Source organism: Carettochelys insculpta, chromosome 15 (assembly GCF_033958435.1).
Source record: "Carettochelys insculpta isolate YL-2023 chromosome 15, ASM3395843v1, whole genome shotgun sequence".
In the NCBI taxonomy this organism is placed as follows: Eukaryota; Metazoa; Chordata; order Testudines; family Carettochelyidae; genus Carettochelys; species Carettochelys insculpta.
In genome coordinates, this window is record NC_134151.1 from 7,839,868 (window position 1) to 7,863,303 (window position 23,436).

At 41.2% G+C, this 23,436-nt stretch overlaps 1 protein-coding gene across 2 annotated transcripts in view; it reads left to right on the forward strand.

Annotated features, from left to right (window-relative positions):
• The window catches only part of SLIT3 (slit guidance ligand 3), a 738,435-nt gene that overhangs the window by 75,712 nt on the left and 639,287 nt on the right, over positions 1 to 23,436 (forward strand). For both annotated transcript variants that reach the window (XM_075009368.1, XM_075009369.1), the window contains exon 4: positions 3,600 to 3,671. In XM_075009368.1, coding sequence (XP_074865469.1) covers positions 3,600 to 3,671 — 72 coding nt within the window. The remainder of the gene's footprint in view (positions 1 to 3,599; positions 3,672 to 23,436) is intronic.

Genomic DNA, 23,436 nt, shown 5'->3' on the forward strand with positions numbered 1-23,436 from the left:
TGTAAGATTGTTTGCATTATGATGATGGGAGAAGGCTCCCCTTTTGACATAATGAAACCATCTCTATGAGCAGTGGTAGATATGTTGAGAGGAGAATCCTCAAAGGCTATGTCTACACTACAGCTATCCGTCGAAAGCAGTTACTGTCAGAAGAGATCTTCCGATAAAACATCTGTTGACAGAGTGTGGCCACATACAAAAGTGGTTCAAAAAAGTTATCCACTCTGTTGACTGAGAGTGGCCAGATTGCCCAGCCCTCTCTTGACAGAACAGCAGACGAGAAGCACAGCAGACAGGACTTCCTGGTGACCCAGAAGCCCTGTCTGATGACAGAGGCCCCCCCAGAGAATCCACATGGCTTTTTGGTCAACAGATGCTGTCGAGAAAGGTGTTCTGCCTTGTGGGGGGAGAGGCAGAAAGCTGTCTACAAAAGTGCTGACAAAGAAAAGCGAAAGTAAACATGAAGTAAAATTGTCATAATTAAAGTGGATTCGGGAGTGAAAATCAGCAAGATAGTGGTACAAACACATATATGTAAAGTGTGAGGAAATAGAGTATGTAAGAAGTTTGTGGAAATGCTGCTGTAAACATGCGCCACGTTACAAATCAGTGTGTGCACTGCTCTTAAAATAGAGGTTACAAGAAGTATGGTTTGACATTATTTATTAAGGACTGTCTCATATTCACAGTCACTCTTGGGTTACTGAATTTTTACCAATTCGAAATAAAAAATGGCTCTTCTTGCTATTTTGGTTGCTGATCTCTGAACCAGGACGTACCAGAATCGGGAAAGGATGAAAAGAGCAGCAAATCTGTAGACTATATCCCCTCCCCTTCTTAAAAATACAGCCGTTCTAGTTCAGTAGGTAAAGGAGGAATGTAGGATTTTTGCCAGAGTCCTGGCAAGAGAATTTTGGACTTGTTGTGTGGTAGCTTCTGGAATTATAACAAAGACTAAATGTATCCTACTAAATGGCTGAAACTCTTATACATATTTGCTGTGTTAGTGTGACTGCTGCTATCATTAAGAATCTTGAGTAAAGTCATACTCTGACTTGTGCAGATTTTACAAGCATAATTTTTTCTCATATTTGGTAAAAAGAGATGGGAGCGAGCTGAAAGTTATAAAGATTTTGACTCCAGAAAGTATAGTTCAAACAGCATATTCCATCAAACAAACAAACAAACAAACAAACAAACAAAAACCCAACTACTTCCTTACTGTGAGCATTGTTCCATAGAGTTCCTTTAGTGTAGTACAGGTTGAACCTCTCTCATCCAGCACCTTCAGGACCTGACCACTGCCTGACAAGAGCATTTGTGGGACAACTGAAGGTCAATTTTTTTCTAGTGTATTACCAATACTTCCACTGCTTGCTGGGTTCTTAGAAGACATTTAGGTGTAAATTACAGCTAAATAACAACACAGAACATTGAGAGCCAGGACTGGTGGCTTTAAACAAACTTTATGGGACTGTGGGAAACTTGGCCACATTCATGATAAGCGAATATCCAGCTAACTGAAATTGTGCTGGACCATGGATGTTGCTGGATCAGTGAGTGCCAGGCTGGAGAGGTTCAGCCTGTATTTCATTTATTGTTGTGTTTAGTCATTAAATATACTTGCCTAGATAACTAGTGTGTTTGTTATTGAAATGTACTAGAAGGTGAACCAATTGTGTTGTTTGTCTTAGGTATGTCCTTAATTTTGAGTATGTCTTGCTGTATGAAAATCTTCGAAACTCAACCTTGTCTGTTTTTGAAATCAGAAAGAGAAGTACATAAATATTGCCTTTTCCCATTATTGTTGGATGTATTCATATGATACCCATCTGCAAACTGCAGCCTTTCTGTCCCAGTGACCTTAGAGTGATCACTGCTGAAGATGTTCCAGGCCCAAATGGTAAAGGCCTGTAATGTGATGATAGCCTGAAAGGTACGGAAAATGAAATGAAGTACTCAGCATCCAAGAAAATTAGAAACCAGGAACTGGAAGCTAAGCATTGGTATGTTTCTTAGGCTGCGTGTACACTACAATGATCTTTTGAAACACGATATTCTGGAAGTCCTCTTCAGGAAGATCTTCTTTCAAAAGAGCACATCCACACACAAAAAACCGGCTCAAAAGAGCAATCTGCTCTTTCGAAAGAGAGAGTCCACACAGCCCCTGCTCTTTTGGAAGAATGGGCCAGGGATCGAAAAATCCGGCATGACAAGGACTGCTCTTTTGAACAAAGGGCATCTGGAGCATCTACACGTGCTTTTTTTCTGAAAGAATCCTTTGGGAAAATGTGCTCTTCTTCATTTGGGAGAGGAGGAGGGCCTCCAGAAGAAGTACTGCATTCTTTCAAAAGGAATTCAAAAGAGTGCATTTTGCTGGTGGACACTCTGCTTGTTCTTTTGGAAGAGGGTCTGATTTTCTGAAAGGACTTGTTTGCATAGGTGCATTGCTAGATTGCTCATGTGTCTTTTGAGAGCAGAACCCTAGTAACCCCCTATCATATTGTGGAATCAGCCTCATTACTACTGTTATAAACATTCAGGACAGATTAGCCAAATGCTGTATGTTGGGTTTTTTTTTTTAAGCTATAAAAAGACACAAACCAGAACTATTCTGTGGGAGACTGGAGCCAGATATTTAGTTTTAGCTCTGAATGTCTTTTCTGTGAGTTCAGGTCAGTCGTTACATTTAAGTAACATTTACTGACCTTGTGGGTGAACAGATGTCTGTTTTTGCTGTACGTTGCATTATTTAGCTTGTGCTGGTAAAGTGCACTGCTTTGTCTACATTAGGTTGATATCAATTTTGAATGATTGTTATAAAGGTGATTTTTACTTTGGGATGGTAGTTATTTTTGTAGTTGGTGGAATGCAGGATGGGCCAATAAAATTTTCCCAGATGGCACAATGTGTTAGTCATTGCAACAGTTGGTCAAATGAATATATTGCAAATAACTAAGAGGTAAATGGTCCTCAAAAAGTTATTTTCAGAAATTATTTCAGTAAAATACATTGCATTTGCCATTGCAAGAGCCTTACTAAGATGCAGTAGTCCCATTAAAAGTGTGTTTCCGTAGTACTCATTAGTGTTCATATTTTCAAAGTTAATGTTTAATATACATTTTTTGTTAAAATGCATGTGTCCATTGTACAGTACACACAATAGGCACTCTGAAAATAATTCCAGGATGGTTGGGATATTTAACTTATTGTTGCTTACACTTTTAGAAAAAAAGATGAAAACCAGATACCTCATCAAAGCACTGAAAATAATACGGGGTAGCCTTGTGATTAAGCATTCAATTCAATTCTTAAATGCAGTTTCACATATACAGACTACAGCATTCTGACTTAATATTTGCTGTCTTTATCTTATTTTTTGAAGGAGCAGGCCAGGTGGTCTGCAAATGTCATGATATGCTCATTCTGTGTATTAATAATGCATACAAAGGCTCCTGAATTCTGTATTAGATTAATAATGGGGCTTTTCACATCCTTTAATAGCAGTTACATGTGTTATAGAAGATGGAATAGGCTCATTAGCATGAAAATTATTCTAATTCCTTTTTATGTTAACTGCATTCTCTTTATTTATTTAGGCGCCTGAACAAGAATAAATTACAGGTTTTACCAGAGCTGCTTTTCCAGAACACATTGAAGTTAACCAGATTGTAAGTAGAATTTACTTTTATTGATTATGTGCCTTGATTTGTTATGTGGATAGTGCATTTGCTATGATATTTTGGTTAAATACTTTCATGACATTTAAGATGCACATAGATTTCCATAATTTCATGTGGACATTTTACCATTATGTTATAGTTATGTACTAGGAAATAAATACATTAAAGAAACCATAAGGTTACTTTCACTGTTCCATAGATTATATAGATTCAAAAAGATGATTTCAGAGTGAATATACTAAAAACTTGCTGTGTAGACTTCCAGGCTTAGTACAAAAGTGCCAGCTTGTTGCTTTCAATGTTGTAAGCTGTCCACAGAGAAACAGTCAATTCTTGTGCTATTAAAGATGGACATGTTGGCATGAAACACCTGTTAATTAAAGACATGCTCTTTTAACTGAGCCGAGGTTCAGAGATAGTTAAGTTTGGAACAATGGCTTCTACTATATGAAGAATGGGGCAAATGTAATATGTTCCACCTCCCCTGAACATTGAAGATGTTGTTAGAAGAAATTTGTAGACAGGAACACCAGAAGAATAAACGAGATGGCAAGAGATGTATTTTTCTTAGTCTACTTCATGGAATAGAAATATGTAATCAGTGTGAATGGACCCCACACACAGCTTTTGATGCAAGCAAGAGGAATTGATAGTTCTCTTACATGCAGAGAGTAAGGTTGTACTGATACTACCAATATTGCAGTGCTATGTCTGTAATAAGCAGGCAACCAAGTGTCTCTAGAACAGTTTACTGAAACCTGGAAAATTAACTACGCAACTTCCCTCCCTGTACAATGTGAATCAGAAGAGAAGTTACATGGTCAACCTCTTTTAAAGTTTGGCTATCTAGATTTATGGGAGGCTGGTTAGTAAGATTTATGATCTGGCTAGTGAAATTGTAAAGTTACTACAGGTGAATGAAAAGTTGCTACATTGATGTGGGGTTCTGATAATTGTGTTTTAATACCTCTTTATGCAATCAAACTATCCATTTAGGCAATGTAATAAATTTTTCTTCCTGTGGAAATGTGAAACATATGGCGATGGTGGAGATTAATTTGGGAACCAATTCACTGTTTAAAAAATAGACTCTTTGTCCAAGTTTTAAAGCAAAAGAATTGGGCAACGTTCAGCCAAGCACAGTGCTAATACCATGGGGAGACCTATTTTCACATATTGAGTTCCTTTGTGTTGTCTGAATTTCACTGAGAAGAACTTTCGTGATAACTCTTGGATCTTCTGTGTCAACTCTGATCAGGAGCACAGTCCTGGAGACAAAACCTTCTAAGCTGTACCTGTTTTTTACTTTCAAAATCTAGCTATAGACTTTCAAGTACCACCATGCCACACGTGCTTTTGGAATGTGTTAACCTTGATGATGCAGATTTTAACTTACATTGGAATTTTTTTTTGTGGACTTTCTAGGACTAAGCAATGTTTGCCTGAGTTTCCTAAGATTCTTAGTGTGAGTTTATGTAAACTAGTTTATGAAACTGTTCTTCATGTTGCTGTATACTTTCTAGCTATGATAGTTAGCCACAACTTCACTCCATTTAAACCATTCTCCTAAAATGTTTGGGTGGCTTTATTTTGTAAACATATACCTGCACTTATTAAAGCAAAACTGGGTAAAATTAATCTGTATGTAATAACATAGTTGAGATTATTTAAGGAGCAGAAGCCTTCCTCTTCCATTGGTGGTTGTCACATTCTCTAACTACTATTAGCTTTAAAGCAGTTTCTGTGGTTCAGCATTGTTGATACCCAAGTAGAGCGATCACATCACAATTTGGTAACACACAGGACCTTCCATTATGCATTTAGGGCTTCCTACAGCAAACTAATGGTATACTGTTATAATCTAATTTAGTATTTCCATAATCTCAGATATCAGCATAGCAGTTATTGGCAGTATCTATGGAAAGGCTTTATCTCTGTCTGTCTGTCTCTCTCTCTCTGTATATATATCAGTAGAAATTGCCATGTGTCACTCCTAGGAGGATAGCCTTAATATAAGGTGATACAACTAAACAATATGCAAATGTGTCTTTGCTCTTAAAGGTTACAAGCATTAAACTGAAATAATGTTGAAAGTGTAATATGTACACTAGATACAGTAATAGTTTATCATTATTGCTGCTTTCAAAATTAATAGGCCAGTTTTGCTACATGTGCTTAAGTGAAGATGGAATAAACAGAGCAGTGACTTAATCACTGGGAAGCGGTCCTCCCCCCCCGCCCTTTTCTGCTTTAGAAAATTGGACAATTAGCATGGGCATCTACCCGCAGTAAAATTCAGAGGTTCTGTTTATCACTGTCTTCCCATGAGTTACATTCACTGGAACCTCATTTGCATAATTTCTTTTCGAAATCAGTGTAGACGGGGCTCTTTTGAAAGCAAACCCTATCTTTGAAAGAGCCCTTCTTCCTATTTTGTTTCAGGAAGAAGGGTTCTTTCGAAGATGGGGTTTATTTTTGAAAGAGCCCCATCTACATTTTCTTTCTTTCTTTGTTTCTTTCAAAAGAAGCTCTTTTGAAAAGAAAGTATGCAAATGAGGTGCCAGCCATGCGAATGAGTGCCCCATTTGCATTTGCATTTTCCTTCATTTGCATGCCTCGTTCAGAAGAGGAATGCAAGTGTAGACACAGCAATAGAGCCTATTTTGAAATAAAGTCATTGGATGTACTATATCTTATTTCAAAATAAGCTCTATTCCCTCAGGCCGCAGCTACACTAGCTCCCGCCTTTTGGAAGGGGCATGCTAATGAGCCACTTTGGCAGATGCAAATGAGGCACTTTTATGAATATGCAGCACCTCATTAGCATAATGGCAGCAGCACGCATTTTGAAAGTGCTGCTTTTGAAATATATGTCGCCTGTGTAGACAGGGACCTTTTGAAAGGATCCTCCAGACTTTGAAAGCCCCTTCATCTCAAAACTTGTGCAGCCACCATTATGCTAATGAGGTGCTGCATATTCACAGAAGTGCCTGATTAATATCTGCTGAAATGGCTCATTAGCATGCCCCTTCGAAAACACGGGGGCTAGTGTATCCATGGCTTCACTTAATAGCACCTGTTTCAAAATAGGCACTATTCCTTGTATAATGAGGTTTACCAATTTTGGTTGTGTTGTCTAGGCACTAGGACAGTTATTTCAAAATAGCTTTGCTATGTAGACCTACCCCAGAGGTCCCAGGTTTGAGTCCACCTGTGGGCTCTTACATATGCACAGTACTCAAAGATGTGTTATGTTGGTTGCTACAGTTTCACACAGGTTACTCCACTGGACTACCAAAGTATAAATCTCATTGCTCATCTTCTGAGCAGAACATAGATAAGCTGGTACATCTGGTGAGTTACGAGTTCAGCTCACCATGGCCAGTCCATGCCTCTAACTGTCTTAATTCAGTAGCTGAAGGAAACTAAATGGCATTATAATAGGGCCAAAATGTTTGTAACACATAAGGCTTAAGAGCTTCTGATTAAATATACAAACCATGCACGTTCATGAAGCTAATAGTTGTGTATCAGTTTCTTATTTCAAATACACACAGGCACATGGCAGGTTTTTGGACCCTAAGAAAAGTTCTGACAAGCCATCCAATTTAAGACAAAAAACCCAACAGGGTGATAACCCATGAGAGTTGGCAATTGTTTCTTATTAATTAACATGGGTGTTGGTAGTAGGTTAGATGGATGGCAGGTGTTGGGAGATGGCCCAAGCTGGTAAACATGTGGACGTACTTCTTGTTACCCTGCATAGCTCTCTGGAAGACCAGAAACTTCAAATATATAAATATTTATATGTATTTTATATGTATGGAAAATTACTTTTGCTCCATAAATCATGACTGCCTGGAACTGATCCTGTGTGAGTAGAAATGTTGCCTGTTAGTTTCCAGTAGGACTAAAGTTGTGTGTGTTTATATTTTTATTTTAGCAGAACCTCTTCAAGTTTTGTTTGAGCTCTGAAAAACTGTATGAAAAGGGGAGAGTGAAAGTTCTTCCTAGTGTTGATATATATATTAAAGACTGTGTATTAAAGCATACATGTCTGAAGCAGCATATTGCAGAGCTGGAATAGATGCAGTCCTCCTCTAGACGCATTAATTTGCTTGGCTTGGAGAGAAAAAGACACTGGTGATGATTTTAAAAGTTCATTCACCATGAGTTGCTATGCATCTTGGCAAACCAGAACCTGCTTATCTGCAGTAATCAATAACACCATCCTTCAAATGAGCTGAAAAATAACTCCAGATCTTGAGAACTATTACTCCTTCCTTTCTGGCCATTTTTTTTCTATTCCCTCATGTATGTTCAGACAGACCTTACTGGCTATTATGGACTAAATGAAAGGAAAACGTAGTTAAATCCATTTGTGCCACACTTGCAACTGCTTTAGAAAACCAGTGTTGCTGCTAAATGGATGGGCCCTTGCATTTCTTCCCCAGAAGCAAAGGAAGTATGGTCTCCTTCTTTTTATAAATGCTGACAATAAAATCTGACTAAATGCTAGTCTTTGTCACCCCTTTATTGCAGATGGCAGATGAAATATCTAATAATCTGGTGCTTTTCTTGTAGCTCTACAGTCCTCAAATTGGAAATAAAACAATTAAAGCTTATCACAAAACATGTATCACCTATAAAAATCAAAGGTCATTAAACCTCAGCTCCAGGGAAATTTCAACTTACTTTTCAAGCTGGGCTCTATGCTTCATTACCAATCAAGTGATTGCTACTTTTTTAAAGATTAATAAGATGTACTACTTTTTAAGTGGAAGATAGAATACACAGCTTTCCAGTTTGTCTAAGAGAGGCCTTTAAAACAGTCTTTACCTAGCTGAAAGAGCTTTATAAAATACATAAACTAATTCTGTTATGGTATTGTAAAACATCAGAGGCAAATAATGTTCACTCTTAGATCTAAAGATAAGATTTATTTGGGATGAAAGAAATGTGTAAAATATTTTTGGTTTCTGAAAGTTTGTTTTTATTATTATTCTTGGTCTTAGCCCCAGTGTAACTATGTGCTGACAACACATAGCTATGAGTGACCTCAGCTGGAGTTTGGAGTACAGGTTGAACCTCTTTAATACAACACTTTCTCATCCTGCAACATCTGTAGTCTGGCATGATTTTAGTTTGCCGGATAGCCATTTATCATGGGTGTGGTCAAGTTTCCCATGGTTCCATGAAGTTTGTTTACAGCCACCAGTCCTGGTTCTCGGTTTTTGCTTTTATTTAGCTCTCATTTACTCCTAAATAGCCTCTAAGAGCCACTAAGCAGTGGAAGTGTTGGTAATGCTGCTAGACAATATGGACTCCCCACGATTTGGCAAATTCTCTCATCCAGCACCAGTCAAGTCCCGAGGGTGCTGGATTAGAGAAGTTCAGCCTGTACTAGCACTTTTGAAAATCAGGACCAATAAGTGTAGCTCACAAGTGCCTGATACTGTCTTTGCGGGGCCTCAGTTTCCTTCTGATGGTGCGTACTGTGTGTAACAATATTCATGCACGGAACACTGAAATACACATTTCAATACATATTATGTATTTAGTAATATTTGACGTGATTAGCAGAATTTTTGATGAAAAAGTTATAAATTTTGACCGGTACAGCAGAATTAGCTTTGGCTGGTATGCATATGTAACCCACGATGGACCCTGATCATTAGGAGGTAGGACTGAAGCAGGGACCTTAGGGGCTAAAACCATGAGCCGGTCCTGCATGAGCTAAAAGTCACCTATGTACAGCTAAGGTGGTAAAGCCAACTTTGCTCTCCTTTGTCAGTAGTCTCAGTGACTCTAATTACACGTATATGTTCTGTGTTACTTTGTTAATTTCAATTAGTATTTAGTTAGCTGTTCTTATTGCTCCTCTAGCTTTATGGGGGAAATACGCATTCACTATTTGTAGTTGTTTACCATTCTTTTAAGATCCAGAATATTTCCTGGAGTAAAGTTTACATGGAACGAGAAGAGTGGAAGACTAAACCACGAGACATAAATTCAGTAAAATAAGCTGTCTCGTGTATGGATATACATTTTCAGCATGGACTATCAATTACTTGTTGCATAGAAGGACGGGCATTACATGTTTCTTATTTAGATCCTCCCTCAAAATCAACGAGTTTTGAGGTGTGGAGCATTGTTTTATGTCAAAACTTGCTTTGTTTACATTTTTCAAAAATTAGTTAATAACTTTGAAGTTTTTTTTTCTTCTGCTGTGTGCTAGAAGCTATATCATAAAGTGGTGTCTTCTCCCCTTCTAGATCATTGTCTTGATGAATCTCACCAGACAGTTGTCCTTGAGTTGCTTTTGATCTATTTTTAGACTGTAAAACTATCAGGTAAAGGAGCTTGGCTCGATATTTACCTTGAAATGTCAAACTCAGCCACAGCACTAGTGAGTAATTAATGTAAAGATGAAGGATCAGCCATTAACTGATAGCTTTCTAAAATGAGCAAGTCGTCCTAGATGCCCTTGGTGAGGTGGAAAAGCAGAGAACAAGCTACAATTTTACAGTACCCCAGGATTAGAATATGTTTGTGATTTTTATGATTATTCACAGGCTTCTTTGTCACATCTGGTTGCCATTACCACAGGAATATATAGAGGAATAAACTTTCATGTGGAATGTGAAACATCCCACAAAATGAGTTTCTCATAGACTGGTGCTTAAAACATATGGAGCCTTTTGCTTTGGAAGATGGGGCTTTGGAATGAGTGGATTTAATATTCTCTTTATCTTACAAGATAAGAATTTTAAGTCAGTACTCATGATAAGCGGTTCCATGTTCAGCTGCACTGATGTGCATAATTGTCATTTTTCTGTTGCCTTGTCTGCCTCGGTCTTCAACAAAATCTGTTCTTCCAAATAATTTTATAACTGACATAAGTATTTTTATTGGAGTCACTGTTAGAGTGAATGGGCAGATTCCTTGGATCAGTGTGGAGTACCCAGAGGTACTGAGACCTCATCTAGGGTGAGCGAAGTCTCTGCTCTACAGCCTCAGCTGAAGGCCAGTTGGCCTTTAGCTCATGTGGTAGAGAGCAGGGCTTTAGACCCTATGCTTGCAGGATCCATCCCTGGTGCCAGCAACCTGGGACTGTCAGCTTTACATGTGCATTGGGGGAAGATACAAAGTCCAAAAGTCAAAATCAGTGAGGTGGCAACCAGATAAATCCAGAGGTTGAGGCTATCTGTAACTTAACTAACGGGTCACAAAAATATTGTTCTACTTAAAAATATGATGCAAGTTGATGGGTGTGTGTGCGGATGTGCAAAAAACGCCCCCACAAATGCCTTCTCAACAGCTGTAAAAACAAGCTTTGATTTGTAATTATATTGAATTTTTAACACAAGAAGACAGAACTTAAAGCTGAACCATTTTAAAAAAATACATTTTTTATGGGTGGCATGTAAGAGTTTTCTATCTCCCATGTGCACAGGTGACTTCTGGAAATGGTCATGGCATTGAACATTTTTATGGAAAGAACTCAACATAAACGTATTCAGATGCGTAGCATTTTAAATGACCAAGGCCAATCCAGAACACTTCAGCAGAATTCATATGCCAAAGAAGAAAACTATTTTAAAAATTTTAACCTGAATGAGATAAATTGTTTGGTTAAGACTTCTGAACTTACAATTGATTTTGGTTACAAGAGGGTCTGAGTTATGTTCTATCACTCAGGCCGTGTCTACACGTGCACGCTACTTCGAAGTAGCGGTGCCAACTTCGAAATAGTGCCCGTCACGGCTACACGTGTTGGGCGCTATTTCGAAGTTGAAATCGATGTTAGGTGGCGAGACGTCGAAGTTGCTAACCCCATGAGGGGATGGGAATAGCGCCCTACTTCAAAGTTGAATGTCGAAGTAGGGCACGCGTAGACGATCTGCGTCCCGCACCATCAAAATAGCGGGGTCCGCCAAGGCGGCCAGCAGCTGAGGGGTTGAGAGACGCTCTCTCTCCAGCCCCTGCGGGGCTCTATGGTCATCATGTGCAGCAGCCCTTAGCCCAGGACTTCTGGCTGTTGCTGCCGCAGCTGGGGATCCATGCTGCATGCACAGGGTCTGCAACCAGTTGTCGGCTCTGTGGATCTTGTGTTGTTTAGTGCAACTGTGTCTGGGAGGGGGCCCTTTAAGGGAGTGGCTTGCTGTTGAGTCTGCCCTGTGACCCTGTCTGCAGCTGTTCCTGGCACCCTTATTTCGATGTGTGCTACTTTGGCGTGTAGACGTTCCCTCGCAGCGCCTATTTCGATGTGGTGCTGCCCAACGTCGAAGTTGAACGTCGACGTTGTCAGCCCTGGAGGACGTGTAGACGTTATTCACGATGTCACTACATCGAAATAAGCTATTTCGACGTAGCGTGCACGTGTAGATGTAGCCTCAGAGTAGTTAATTGTCAGTTCACAAGGCTAGCAAGGTTCTGGAAAAAAATGGAGGGACCTGAGTAGGTAAGATTGAGCAGGTCAGGAATACATGAAGAGGGCAGATTGCTAATAGCACTGGGGCATGTCTATACTACACTCAACCAGCCCACTGATGGGGAAGCAAGGGGACCACAAAGGGAACCAGTTGCTCCTGAGCTTCTTTGAATTGCTGTGGCAGTGCTGTCGAGTGCAGCTGGAGTGGAGGCAGCAATGCAGTCTGGGCAGTATTGAGGGCTGAATGCCATAGGCCCCACCCCTTCAGTGGTGCAGAGCTTGGCTCCCCTCCCGCCTTGCCCTGGGGCCTGCGGCAGCTGTCGATTCAGCTGATGGGCTTGCAGGGTTCAGCCTGCAGGGCTAATAAATTGCAGTGAAGACATTTAGGCTTGGGCTGGAGCTGTGCTCTGGGAGCTGTGAAGGGGGGGGTCCCAAAACTCAAGGTCTGGCCCGAGTCAAAAACTCTATAATGCAACTTAACAGCCCCACAGCCTGAGCTTTGTGAAACTGAATCAGCTGAGCCAATCAGCTGTTGGCATGTTATCACAGTATAGCCATACCCTCAAAATACAAAGATGTAGAAATTTTAAAATGCAGCCTGGCAGCAGAGAAATTCTATAATTGTGGAACATGTTGGTCCAGGCAAAATTTACATCTCCATATTTAAAGCATCTTTTTTTTTTTTAAATCCCAGGGGTGTAAAGCATAACATATTATCAACCATTAAGTTTTTATAGTTTCCATTTGTAAATGGTACCTGTCCAATAGAAGACAGGTAGGTCAACCACATCAGTTGAAAAAATCAGTACTGTAAATATAATTCCTTTCTGTTTGAAGAGAGAGACCAGATCTAATTTTAATATTAAAAAATTGTTGGATACTCATGAGTAGAGGTTACTGAATACAATGCACTATATAGTGGAACATGCTCCAAACATTTGCAGCTAATGGGAACTTGCCATCCGAGTTGGTGTTCAGTTTCTTTGTAAAACCATTAGAACAGTTGGTAGGTTATTTCACAATAATTGCTGAAAGAAAGCAGATAAGAACTTTTTGTAACCATCATTAATAAACTCATTTCTCCGAGAATAATATCCTCTCATCTGTGGTTAATAAGGACTAAGCTTTTCTGTATGAGAGTCCTGTTTTGCTGTTGCCCATGAATGTGCGTATTGATTGAATTATATCTAGTAAATTCAGTTTATTTGCATTGTAGCCGGCTGCATTATCCAGTTTGGGCTGTGTAAGTTTTCTTGCGGGATAAGGAAATCTATTCTGAACAAAACCTATGTTCTGTTTTCTCTCTTGTTGAATCAAGGCCTCTGAGCTTCAGTCATTAACAACATCATGTGTTAGTTACAAGGCATATTTTTCCCCCTCCTCCTTTCAACAACCAAACATCTCCAACTGTAAATCACCCAACTGTAAACTAATGCATTCCTCTGAGATTTCACTGCGGTAGAGTAATAGTTGGTACTTACATTATGCTTTCCATTCACAAAGACCCATACAAACATTAATTAGCCCTCCTGAATAGATGTGAAGGTGGGGGAAGAGCACTATCTCAATTCTTTTTTATAAAGAGATAAAAAAACAGAAGATGCATATTGAACTAAGACACAATTGATGGTAAAAATAATATTAAACCTGGTGTTCAGTCCCCTATGCCATGCTGTTCCTCTGTGTTATTGTGTGATTGGGGTGAGAGAGATTAAACTGGCACCAGTCCCACTCATGAAATGATCCTTTTGTAACAATGAGGGGAACCTTATAGCCTTTATTCACTTACACTAATTTATTCCAGCTTCCGTTGTAATTAAGATCTGTGTTAGTATTTATCTTGTTGATATTTATTGTTAAAAGCGCTGACAGTGCTTAATAATGCAATATTTTTTTCTTTCATACAATCTGTAAAGTGAGAACTTGCCATGTAAATAACAGATTATTCCAGTGTGGGGAAAACTAACTTCACCTCCAATCAAAATTCCCCAGTGCTCTGAACACTGCTCAGAATGCTTCTTAACAAATGATGCTGTGGAATCCAGGATGATAGATGGCTGATTGGGAGCTGTTTGACAATTGTGTGTGAATTTAACACTTTTAAAATAAAGAGATCTTTAGAGCTTTGCAAACATTAAATAAAATTTGCGATGGGTCTGTGAAGCTTTTACAAAAGGGAAAGAGGTGAAAGTTCAACTATTACATTTTCTCCCATTTAAGAGAAATCTGCCTTTTGATCATGGGGTTATTTGCTTATTCTGTATGATGTTATAAGCAAATAGTAACCATTTCCTCAAAGATTTTAAATTGACTTTGTGCACTGTTTGTGTTATTACAGATTTCTTGTGTTAAGTGTGTAGTCTGGGTTGAAATAAGCAGCACATTAATGCTAACTAATACTGTATAGGCATAATGCATAGAAGGGAATAAAAAGACTTGAACAAGTGAGCATATGTGATTAGACTTCTTAATTTGTCAAGGAAAAAATTGAGACTCTTGGATTTCTTTTTGACCTTGATTAACCTCCAAATTCTCTCCTCTTCCTTGTCCACACATAGGAAAAAATAGGCCTAAACACAGAGTAAATATTTTTTCAGTCATTTCAGAAATACTGGTTTTGGAGTGTTGAAATTCTTCAGTCTGCAAAAGTTGTGCTACATTTAAACACCTGCAAACTAGAGTTGACAATGGAAATGGTGAGAGAGCCTAATAAATATGATGAGAAGTGTGTGATCTGTTAGAGATCCAGAAACTTGAGCAAAATCATTTTGATGAATTTACAACAGGTACTTAGTAGTTCAAGCCAGCTGTGCAACTGTCATAGTCAGACATTTTATTTAATGTATACATTTTGAGGTTAAGAATTTCTTTTCCTTCTGGTGAATCTAGTTGCATACTCGATGTAAAGACCCGAGTTTGTTGTCCACTTATTATTCTTGGACAGGGTTTTAGTTAAATCATTTCCAATGGCATGAACAAAACCCCATTTAATGCCTGGGAAGTGTGTCTCCCAATGGTGTGAAAACTGGAGTTAGCTTCCAGATTCAGTGTGCCAAATTGTAGGTGCAACATCAGGCAGAATATGGCCCAGAGGGTGAGCTTCTTTTGATATGGGACCACTTAAGTGTAATGTAGATTGAATTTTGCCCATTGCAGATGCAATACCAAAGGGCTTAACTCTAGCTAAAGTACTTCTGAGGACATGTATGGATTAGCAAAAATGAACTTTAAAAGAGACCTGCAGCTCTTAAGATCCTAATCCTACCTTCATACTTACGAAACTGTAAGAAAGGAATCATGACATTCTGACCTAATCCAGAAGCTTTTAGGTAAGGAGCATCAGGCAAAGCTGTGTTCAGAACAACCAACCAGTTAATAAATTCTCTTAATCGCCTCTTTTTTGCCCCCCCAGTAGATAGAGAATAGACAGAAAAATAGACATCTCACAGGCTGTTGACTTAAAGCTCCGATATCATTTCATGTTAAAAGACCAGCTTTACAATTCAGCTGTTCAGTGAGCTCAAGTTACTGGACATTGCCATGACAAAATGGTATGGGCCATTATGGGGTGTTGCTATGGTATTTTCCAGACCCAACAATTGTACTTTTAGTGTGTATAGATCACTGCAGGCCTGTTCAGAAGACAGTAAATAATTACAATAAATGTTTGCTGGTCTCTAGGGAGCACCTCTGGTTTGAAAAGATAAATGTTAGATCAGAGACACAGAGTAGAGATTGCTGGATGACAACTGGTCTGTTTATCAAGCTGGACCCATTTTATTGCTTTTTTTTTTTTTTGCTCCAGTAGTAAATGGTGTATTTAGCAACATTGTATCTGGATATGAAGTGATCTTAACTGCAGAGTAAAATTGTGTCTCTTATTCATTGTTCTTTCCCAGGCAAGCAACAGATTCTGTTTCTTTTACTTAAATATGAATGATCTGTTTTTATTGCACTCATAGATAGAAAATGAATAAGGCTGTGTCAGAAAGTAATTGAGGATTTAGCCTTGATTCCAGTCTCTCACTTGGGTAAAGTTAGTTATTTTAGTTTAATTATTTAAGGATCGTCTAGACGACACTTGGTCCTGCCATGAGTGCAGGGAGAAGGACTTAATGACATCACAAGGTTCGTTCCAGTTCTAGCATTCTGTGATTCGGTGATTTAAAACTACGTTGTGCAGATGTCTTACTCTCCTAAGCAGTGGGGGTGGGGAGGAAGAAGGGATCAGTGGAGAGGGTGTACTTTATGAGTTGTGGTTTCACGGTCAAATGTCATGAAAAGATTATCTGTTGTTAGGTTCTCTACTGATCAGGTAATTTAATTGTGTAAACATTTAAAGCCGTTTGTGGCAAAGGACTGTACATTTCCAGAAAAAACATCACACACCAATAAGTGATGCTAGAGTGCACTTTGTTGATTAGAGTCAACAGTGTTCTTCCGTTACAGATGCAAAACTGAACTGTTTCATAGGTATTTTATTGCTGAATAAAATATGATAAAATATTCACTCTTGTTTTCAGAGAGGAGCATCATTTTTTGTGTTGGAGTTTGATCCTAGGATCCAGGAAGTGCTGATTTGTAATCCTAATTTGTCATTATCTTGCTCTGTAGCCTTAAGCACATTATTCTTTGTCTTGGTTTGCTGTAGACACCTTTATAGAAACGGGTGACATGGATAAATTCAAATATTCAAACCATTCTAGTGTAGTAGCATCCAGTGCCAGGACACATTTGTGTGGCTTCAAATAAGAGGGGTTGCTCTCTCTTTATCCTCGGTTGTATTAACAGGAGTGTCATAAGCAAAACACGAGAACTAATTTTTCCACTGTTACTCTGTACCGATTAGGCCTCAGCTGGAGCACTGTGTCCAGTTCTGTGCACTACATTTCAGGAACGATGTGGAGAAATTGGAGAAGGTCCAGAGCAGAACAACCAAAATTATTAAAGGTCTAGAAAAGATGGCTTATGAAGGAGGATTGAAACAATTAGGTTTGTTTAGTCTAGAAAAGAGAAGACTGAGAGGAGACATAGAATCCTAGAACTGGAAGGGACTTCCAAGGGTCATCAAGTCCAGTCCCTGCACTCATGGGATGACCATGCACTATCTAGTTCACCCCGACAGATGTTTGTCTAACTCGTTTTTAAAAATGTGTGCAATTTATCCTCCTGAGGGCCTTTAAAGAGCAAAAGCATTAGATCTGATTAACAGACATAAGATGAGTGGAAATTAGAGCTATGTAAAATCTGTGAATAAAATACATGTGTTGACTGGTTGTATCAGTGGAAACATAATCAGCAGAGCTCACAGAAATGACGGGTACTATCAACATCATTGAACTAAGTATTAAAAGAGAAACTTTACCAACTGGTAATACAGTTAAACAATGGCTCCCCTTTATCAAGTGGCTGTGGTATCTGTAGAAGATCAACTTCCATTGATAGATAAAAGTTAATATTGTGGAGTGGATTATGGTGTACTTGTGTTTATTTTTATGATTTGCATACTCTTTTATACAACAGATTTAATTTATGCTTAAGCCAGCAAGATAGACTGGACCATACATAGGCCATTCAAGAAACTCGATTTCTGTCATGCTCGGCAGCCCTCAAGAAAAGGTGCTTTCACCACTGTTCCTCCATGTCTCATACAGTCCTCCCAGATGCTATTAAACCTTCCCCTCTTGGGTGACCTATCATGCTCAGCCTGGAAACAAAGCAGTAATAACAGCAGATTTATCCCATTGCTCTCTGCTGACCTATTATTGTTCAGCAAATTCATCATGCTATTTTAGAAAACTATAAAGAGGAAGAACTACATGCATCAGGCAAGTAGCCTGTTTGCAGTTTTGAATTCTTTCTTGCTAGCAGCTTTAGCTTGAGACTTGAGTTCAATGAGTTAACCAGGTCACTCTGTGAAAATGTTAGACATTAGTTTTAGCATCTAAATGGCTAAGCAGCATATGTTGTGGCTCAGATCACTGTTTAAAGTGTTTATATTTCATTTCTTTGCTTTTGAAAACTAATTTCAGCTTTCAGTTACAGAATCTACACCAGTATTTTTTTTAAAAAATTGCCCTTTTATATCCTATTTTGGCTGCTTTCCTTACGTGAAGATTTACATATGTAAGAGTTCAGTTACCTTCATGTCACTTTCTGATGAAAAGGCATGGATCCCTCATTTGTAATTCAACAATACCAAATTCATTGGAACAAGTTCTCCAAAGAAGTGGTGTCATTCTGTTCCTCTATTGTACACGTTTATTGGCTGGCTACCTAAAACCAATTAGCAAGACTTCAATTTAGAGTACTACATTTGTATGCTAATTAAGGTAGTTTTCTAACTGTAAGCAATGGTTACCTATCTCAGCATGGGAAATGTTACTAACAGTGACTTATTTTAGGTATAATTTGATAGGAAAGCACTTCATCATGCAGTTTTATATTGTTTTGTACTCGATAACTGAAAAGATAAAGCCACACAGTAAACAAAAAAACCTATGTGATTAGGTATGAGAGCTTCTTTACTTGGGTTTTAGTAGAAATTATTTCTGTCTTAAAGATTTCATTTTCCTTTCAATGATACACTAAGAGCTAGAAAGCACCCCAAATTCTCTGTGTGTGATGAGACAATTAATACACCACAGTTAATGCATGACAGGGGCATCTGTTACATTATCTAGTGTGGCTCACAATTCTGAGTGTCTACCTCAGGGTTGACTGTCAGAAAACAGAGCAGGACATTCTAAACTGGTGGTGTGTTTTTTAATTGGATTTCACCAAATGAGTAACAAATGTGAACTCCTGGATCATAGGTGTCATACAGTCACAGACATCCCCCTTAGACTCTCCGGTCTTGCCACCCAGACAACCTGGACTTGGTGATATGTGATAAGATGGGTCTTTACATCAAAAATCACATTATATTTAGATAGCTTCCATTGCTAAAAGACCAGTCACTAGCAGTAGGCATCCTTCAGTTTTCATAGACTACGGATTGTGCCCTTTAAAGTTTCAATTGAGGACTTCATTTACGGTGTCTACTGTGACTATGAAGACCCACACAAGAGTGACAGTCCTTGCTGCATCTCTTGCAGATGTAGTGGGTGTCTGGCAAGTCCTTAGTGTGCTTTCTGTGTGCTCGCTTCTCCTCTGCTAGCTGTCTGATCCTCATGTCGCCCTTCTGAAGGCCCTTGTGTAACCCCTGCCTCCATCTGATGCGGTCGTCTGCTAGTTCTTAGTTGTCCAGCTCGATGTCTACCTCTCTGAGGTCTCTCTTGCAGACATCTTTGTAGCGCAACTGGGGGCGTCTGGGAGGTCTTTTGCCAGAGGCTAGCTCACCATACAGCATGTCTTTTGGAATCCTTCCATCATTCATCCTGTGGACGTGGCCAAGCCAGCAGAGCCGACGCTGCCTGAGGAGGGTGTGCATGGTTGGGATTCCAGCTTGCTCGAGGACGGCGGTGTTGGTCACTCTGTCCTTCCATGATATTCCAAGGATGCACCGGAGGCAGCGCAAGTGGAAGACGTTCAGCCTCTTTTCCTGGCGGGCATACAGGGTCCAAGTCTTGCTGTCATAAAGGAGGGTGCTGAGGATGCAGGCTCTGTAGACTTGCATTTTGATGTGAGTGTACAGCTTGTTGTTATTCCACACTCTCTTGCTGAGTCTGGACAGAGTTGTGGCCGCTTTTCCGATCCTCCTATTTAGCTTAGTGTCCAATGACAGGGTGTCAGTGATGGTGGACCCGAGGTGAACGAACTCGTGGATGACCTCTAACGTATAGTTGTCAATGCTGATTGATGGGGATTCAGCAACATCCTGACCGAGTACGTTTGTCTTCTTTGGGCTGATGGTAAGCCCAAAGTCCTTGCATGCTTTGGAGAACTGATCCAGCAGTTTTTGAAGCTGGTCTTCTGTGTGAGACACTACAGCAGCATTGTCTGCGAACAGCATATCTCTGAGGACTTCCCACACCTTAGATTTAGCTTTCAGCCTTGCAAGATTAAACAGTTTCCCGTCAGATCTTGTGTGCAAAAAGATGCCCTCTGTTGAAGATCCAAAGGCGTGTTTAAGGAGGAGTGCAAAGAAGATCCCGAAAAATGTCAGAGGAAGCACGTATCCTTGTTTGACGCCGCTCCTGATTCTGAAAGCATCAGATAATGCGCCGTCATGTTGGATGGTTCCTCTCATGTCTTTGTGGGACGACTGGATCATCTTGAGTAACCGTGGAGGACAGCCTATCTTGTGGAGCAGTTTGAACAGACCATCCCTGCTGACCAAGTCAAAGGCCTTGGTCAGGTTGATGAAGGCTATGTAGAGTGGCTTCCTCTGCTCCCTGCACTTGCCTTAGAGAGAAGACCATGTCAACGGTAGACCTCTCTGCGCGGAATTCGCACTGCGATTCGGGGTACGCCCTCTCAGCAATCTTCTGGAGTCTGCCAAGGATGACGCGAGCAAACAGTTTACCAGTGACGTTTAGGAGGGAGATTCCACGGTAGTTGTTGCAATTGCTTCTGTCTCCTTTGTTCTTATACAACGTTACAATATTAGCATTGCGCATATCCTGTGGAACCTCACCCTCTTTCCAGCACAGGCACAGTAGCTCATGTAGGGGTTCCAGGAGTGTGTCCACGGCACACTTGATTACCTCTGGTGGTATACCATCCTGACCAAGGGCCTTTCCTGCTGCAATGCTGTCGATGGCTCTCTTCAGTTCATCCACAGTCAGTTCCTGATCCAGTTCGTCCATTACTGGTAGGAGCTCGACGGCATCAAGGGCTGCGTCAACCACAACGTTTTCGCATGAGTACAGCTCGGAGTAGTGCTCAACCCAGCGCTCCATCTGTTTGGCTTTGTCAGCGATAACTTCACCAGATTTGGATTTCAGAGGTGCCATCTTCTTCTGGGTGGGTCCTAATGCCTTCTTCATACCCTCGTACATTCCTCTGAGATTACCAAAGTCAGCACAGGTCTGGATGCTGCTGCATAGCTGGAGCCAGTGGTTGTTGGCACAGCGCCTGGCTGTCTACTGTACTGTTCTTCTGGCCGCTCTAAGTGCTTGCTGGGTACTCTGGCTCAGTGAGCGTTTGTACTCCAGGAGTGCAGCACGTTTCTTTTTAATGACTGGAATCATCTCATCGGAGTTAGCTTCGAACCAGTCGCTCCTGTTTCTAGCTCTTCTTCCAAACACCGGCAAGGCTGTGTTGTAAACTGTATTTCTCAGATGTTGCCATTTGGATGTCACATCGGCACCCCCAGGGCCGATGCGCAGATTTTCCTGGAGGGTCTCTCTGAACTTTTCAGCTTTCTCCGAGTTTGCCGTCTTTCTGGCGTCAGTGTGGGGCCTTCCAGCAGGTTTAGAGCGGTACAGCTTCTTGGGTCTCAGCTTGAGCTTGGAGCAAACTAGCGAGTAATCTGTATCACAGTCAGCACTATGATAGCTGCGTGTCAGAAGGACGTTTCTGAGGTTATTACGCCTAGTGATGACCACGTCTAGTTGATGCCAGTGCTTCGAGCGTGCATGTCTCCACGACACTCTGTGCCGTGGCTTCGTTTGGAAGAATGTGTTTGTGATGCACAGATTGTGGTACGTGCACAGTTCAAGGAGACGCTGTCCATTGTCATTCATTTTTCCCACACCGAAGTGTCCTAAGCAGGAAGGCCATGAGGCCCAATCAGCTCCAACTCTTGCATTGAAGTCACCCAAGATGTACAGTTGTTCACGAGCAGGTATTTGCGCTACAGCAGCACTAAGCATGTCATAGAACTTGTCTTTTACTTCTGGTGTGGCGTACAGGGTTGGGGCATAAGTGCTGATCAGGTGGACGGACCGGCACAAGTTTGAAGCGTGATCCGAAGAAGTCTTTCTGATCTGCCCATGACTAATTCCACCATTTGTAGAAGGGTGTTTCTGACAGCAAAGCCAAAACCATGCTCTCTGGGTTCTTCTTGGGCTTTACCCTGACAGAAAAAGGTGTAGTCCTTTTCCTTTAGCGATCCCAAATCTGCGAGTCGCGTCTCTTGCAGTGCAGCGATATCAGCTCTGAGCCTCTTCAGTTCCTCGTTGATGACAGTGGTCTTTCGGGTGTCACTGATGGCCAGAAGATCTTCAGTCAAGCCGGTCAGCATGGTCTGCACATTCCAGCAAGCAAGCCTAAATTGTTGATGTTTCTCATTTCTTGTTGATTTTCTTATTCGTTTGCCTGGTGCCCAAATTTCACTCACTTGTCAGGTTCAGGAACCTTAAGCCTCACGCACCTAGTGAGGCAGGTGAACTGTGGCAGGACAGTACTCTATTGGCTGGGGGCTGCCCAGCTTGAGGCGGGCGGTGACTGTCCAGTGAGATGCGAGGATCTCTCCCACCGTCGAAGGCAACCCCTGGCGCTTGTTCTCTACGCCAATCGAGCAGGAGATTATAACCGGTATCTGTTGCCTCCCGTGTTGATGCAACGCTGTTCAGCGATGCCGGAGTACCTCTCCGGGCGCAAGCCTGGGCACTTATTATGGAGACTCTGGGCTGCCCAGACACCAGTGTCCCCCTCTCAGCTTTACTGATATAGTCCAAAGGAGAGGATAACCTCCATGTCTGGTACCAGCTCAGCTGCAGGAGTTGCCGGGACAGTTCCAGAAGTTGACACCGAACCGCCTTCGGACTCCACTCCGGATTTTCTGTCAGGGTTTACTCCCTTCGACTTGCTCCTTCCCAGGATGACCCACAAGGCAGTGGGGTGTGGAGAATGTGGTTAACGATCCCACTACTTCATACCTCCCTGTCACCACGAGTCACCATAGCTCCCTGTGGAGCAATGACCTCATATCCCCGGGACCCTCCTCCCCACCTTTCGCCTCCCCCCCCCACAGCTACCATCACCATAGGACCCTCCCCAACCCACTACCCCCATCTGCTCCCATGTCCACCCTCCTCACTGCACTGGCCCCTCTTCCCCCAGCTGCTCTCAGTGCCCCCAGGTCCACCTTCCCCCACTGCTCTTCAGGCTCTTCTCTTCAGAGACTCCTTTTCCTGGTAGTGCTGCCTTGCAGGGCACAGGTGGAACACCATACCTGAAAAGGACAACAAACACGGGTCTCCTCCCTCGGCGAACTCCCAGAGGCAAACTCTCTTCCCTGTCAGCCGCTGCCCCCTGTTCGCTGAAAGCTCCCTTCTTATAGAGAGAGCTGCTAGCTGGTGAGGCCTGGCTCAAAGCCTTGCCTCCAGTCTAATCAGCCCTTGAAGGCTCACCTGGCAGGAAACTCCCCCAATTCACACCTTGCAAACTGCTCAGGCACACAGGCAGCTGATCAAACTGCCCTTCTCTGCA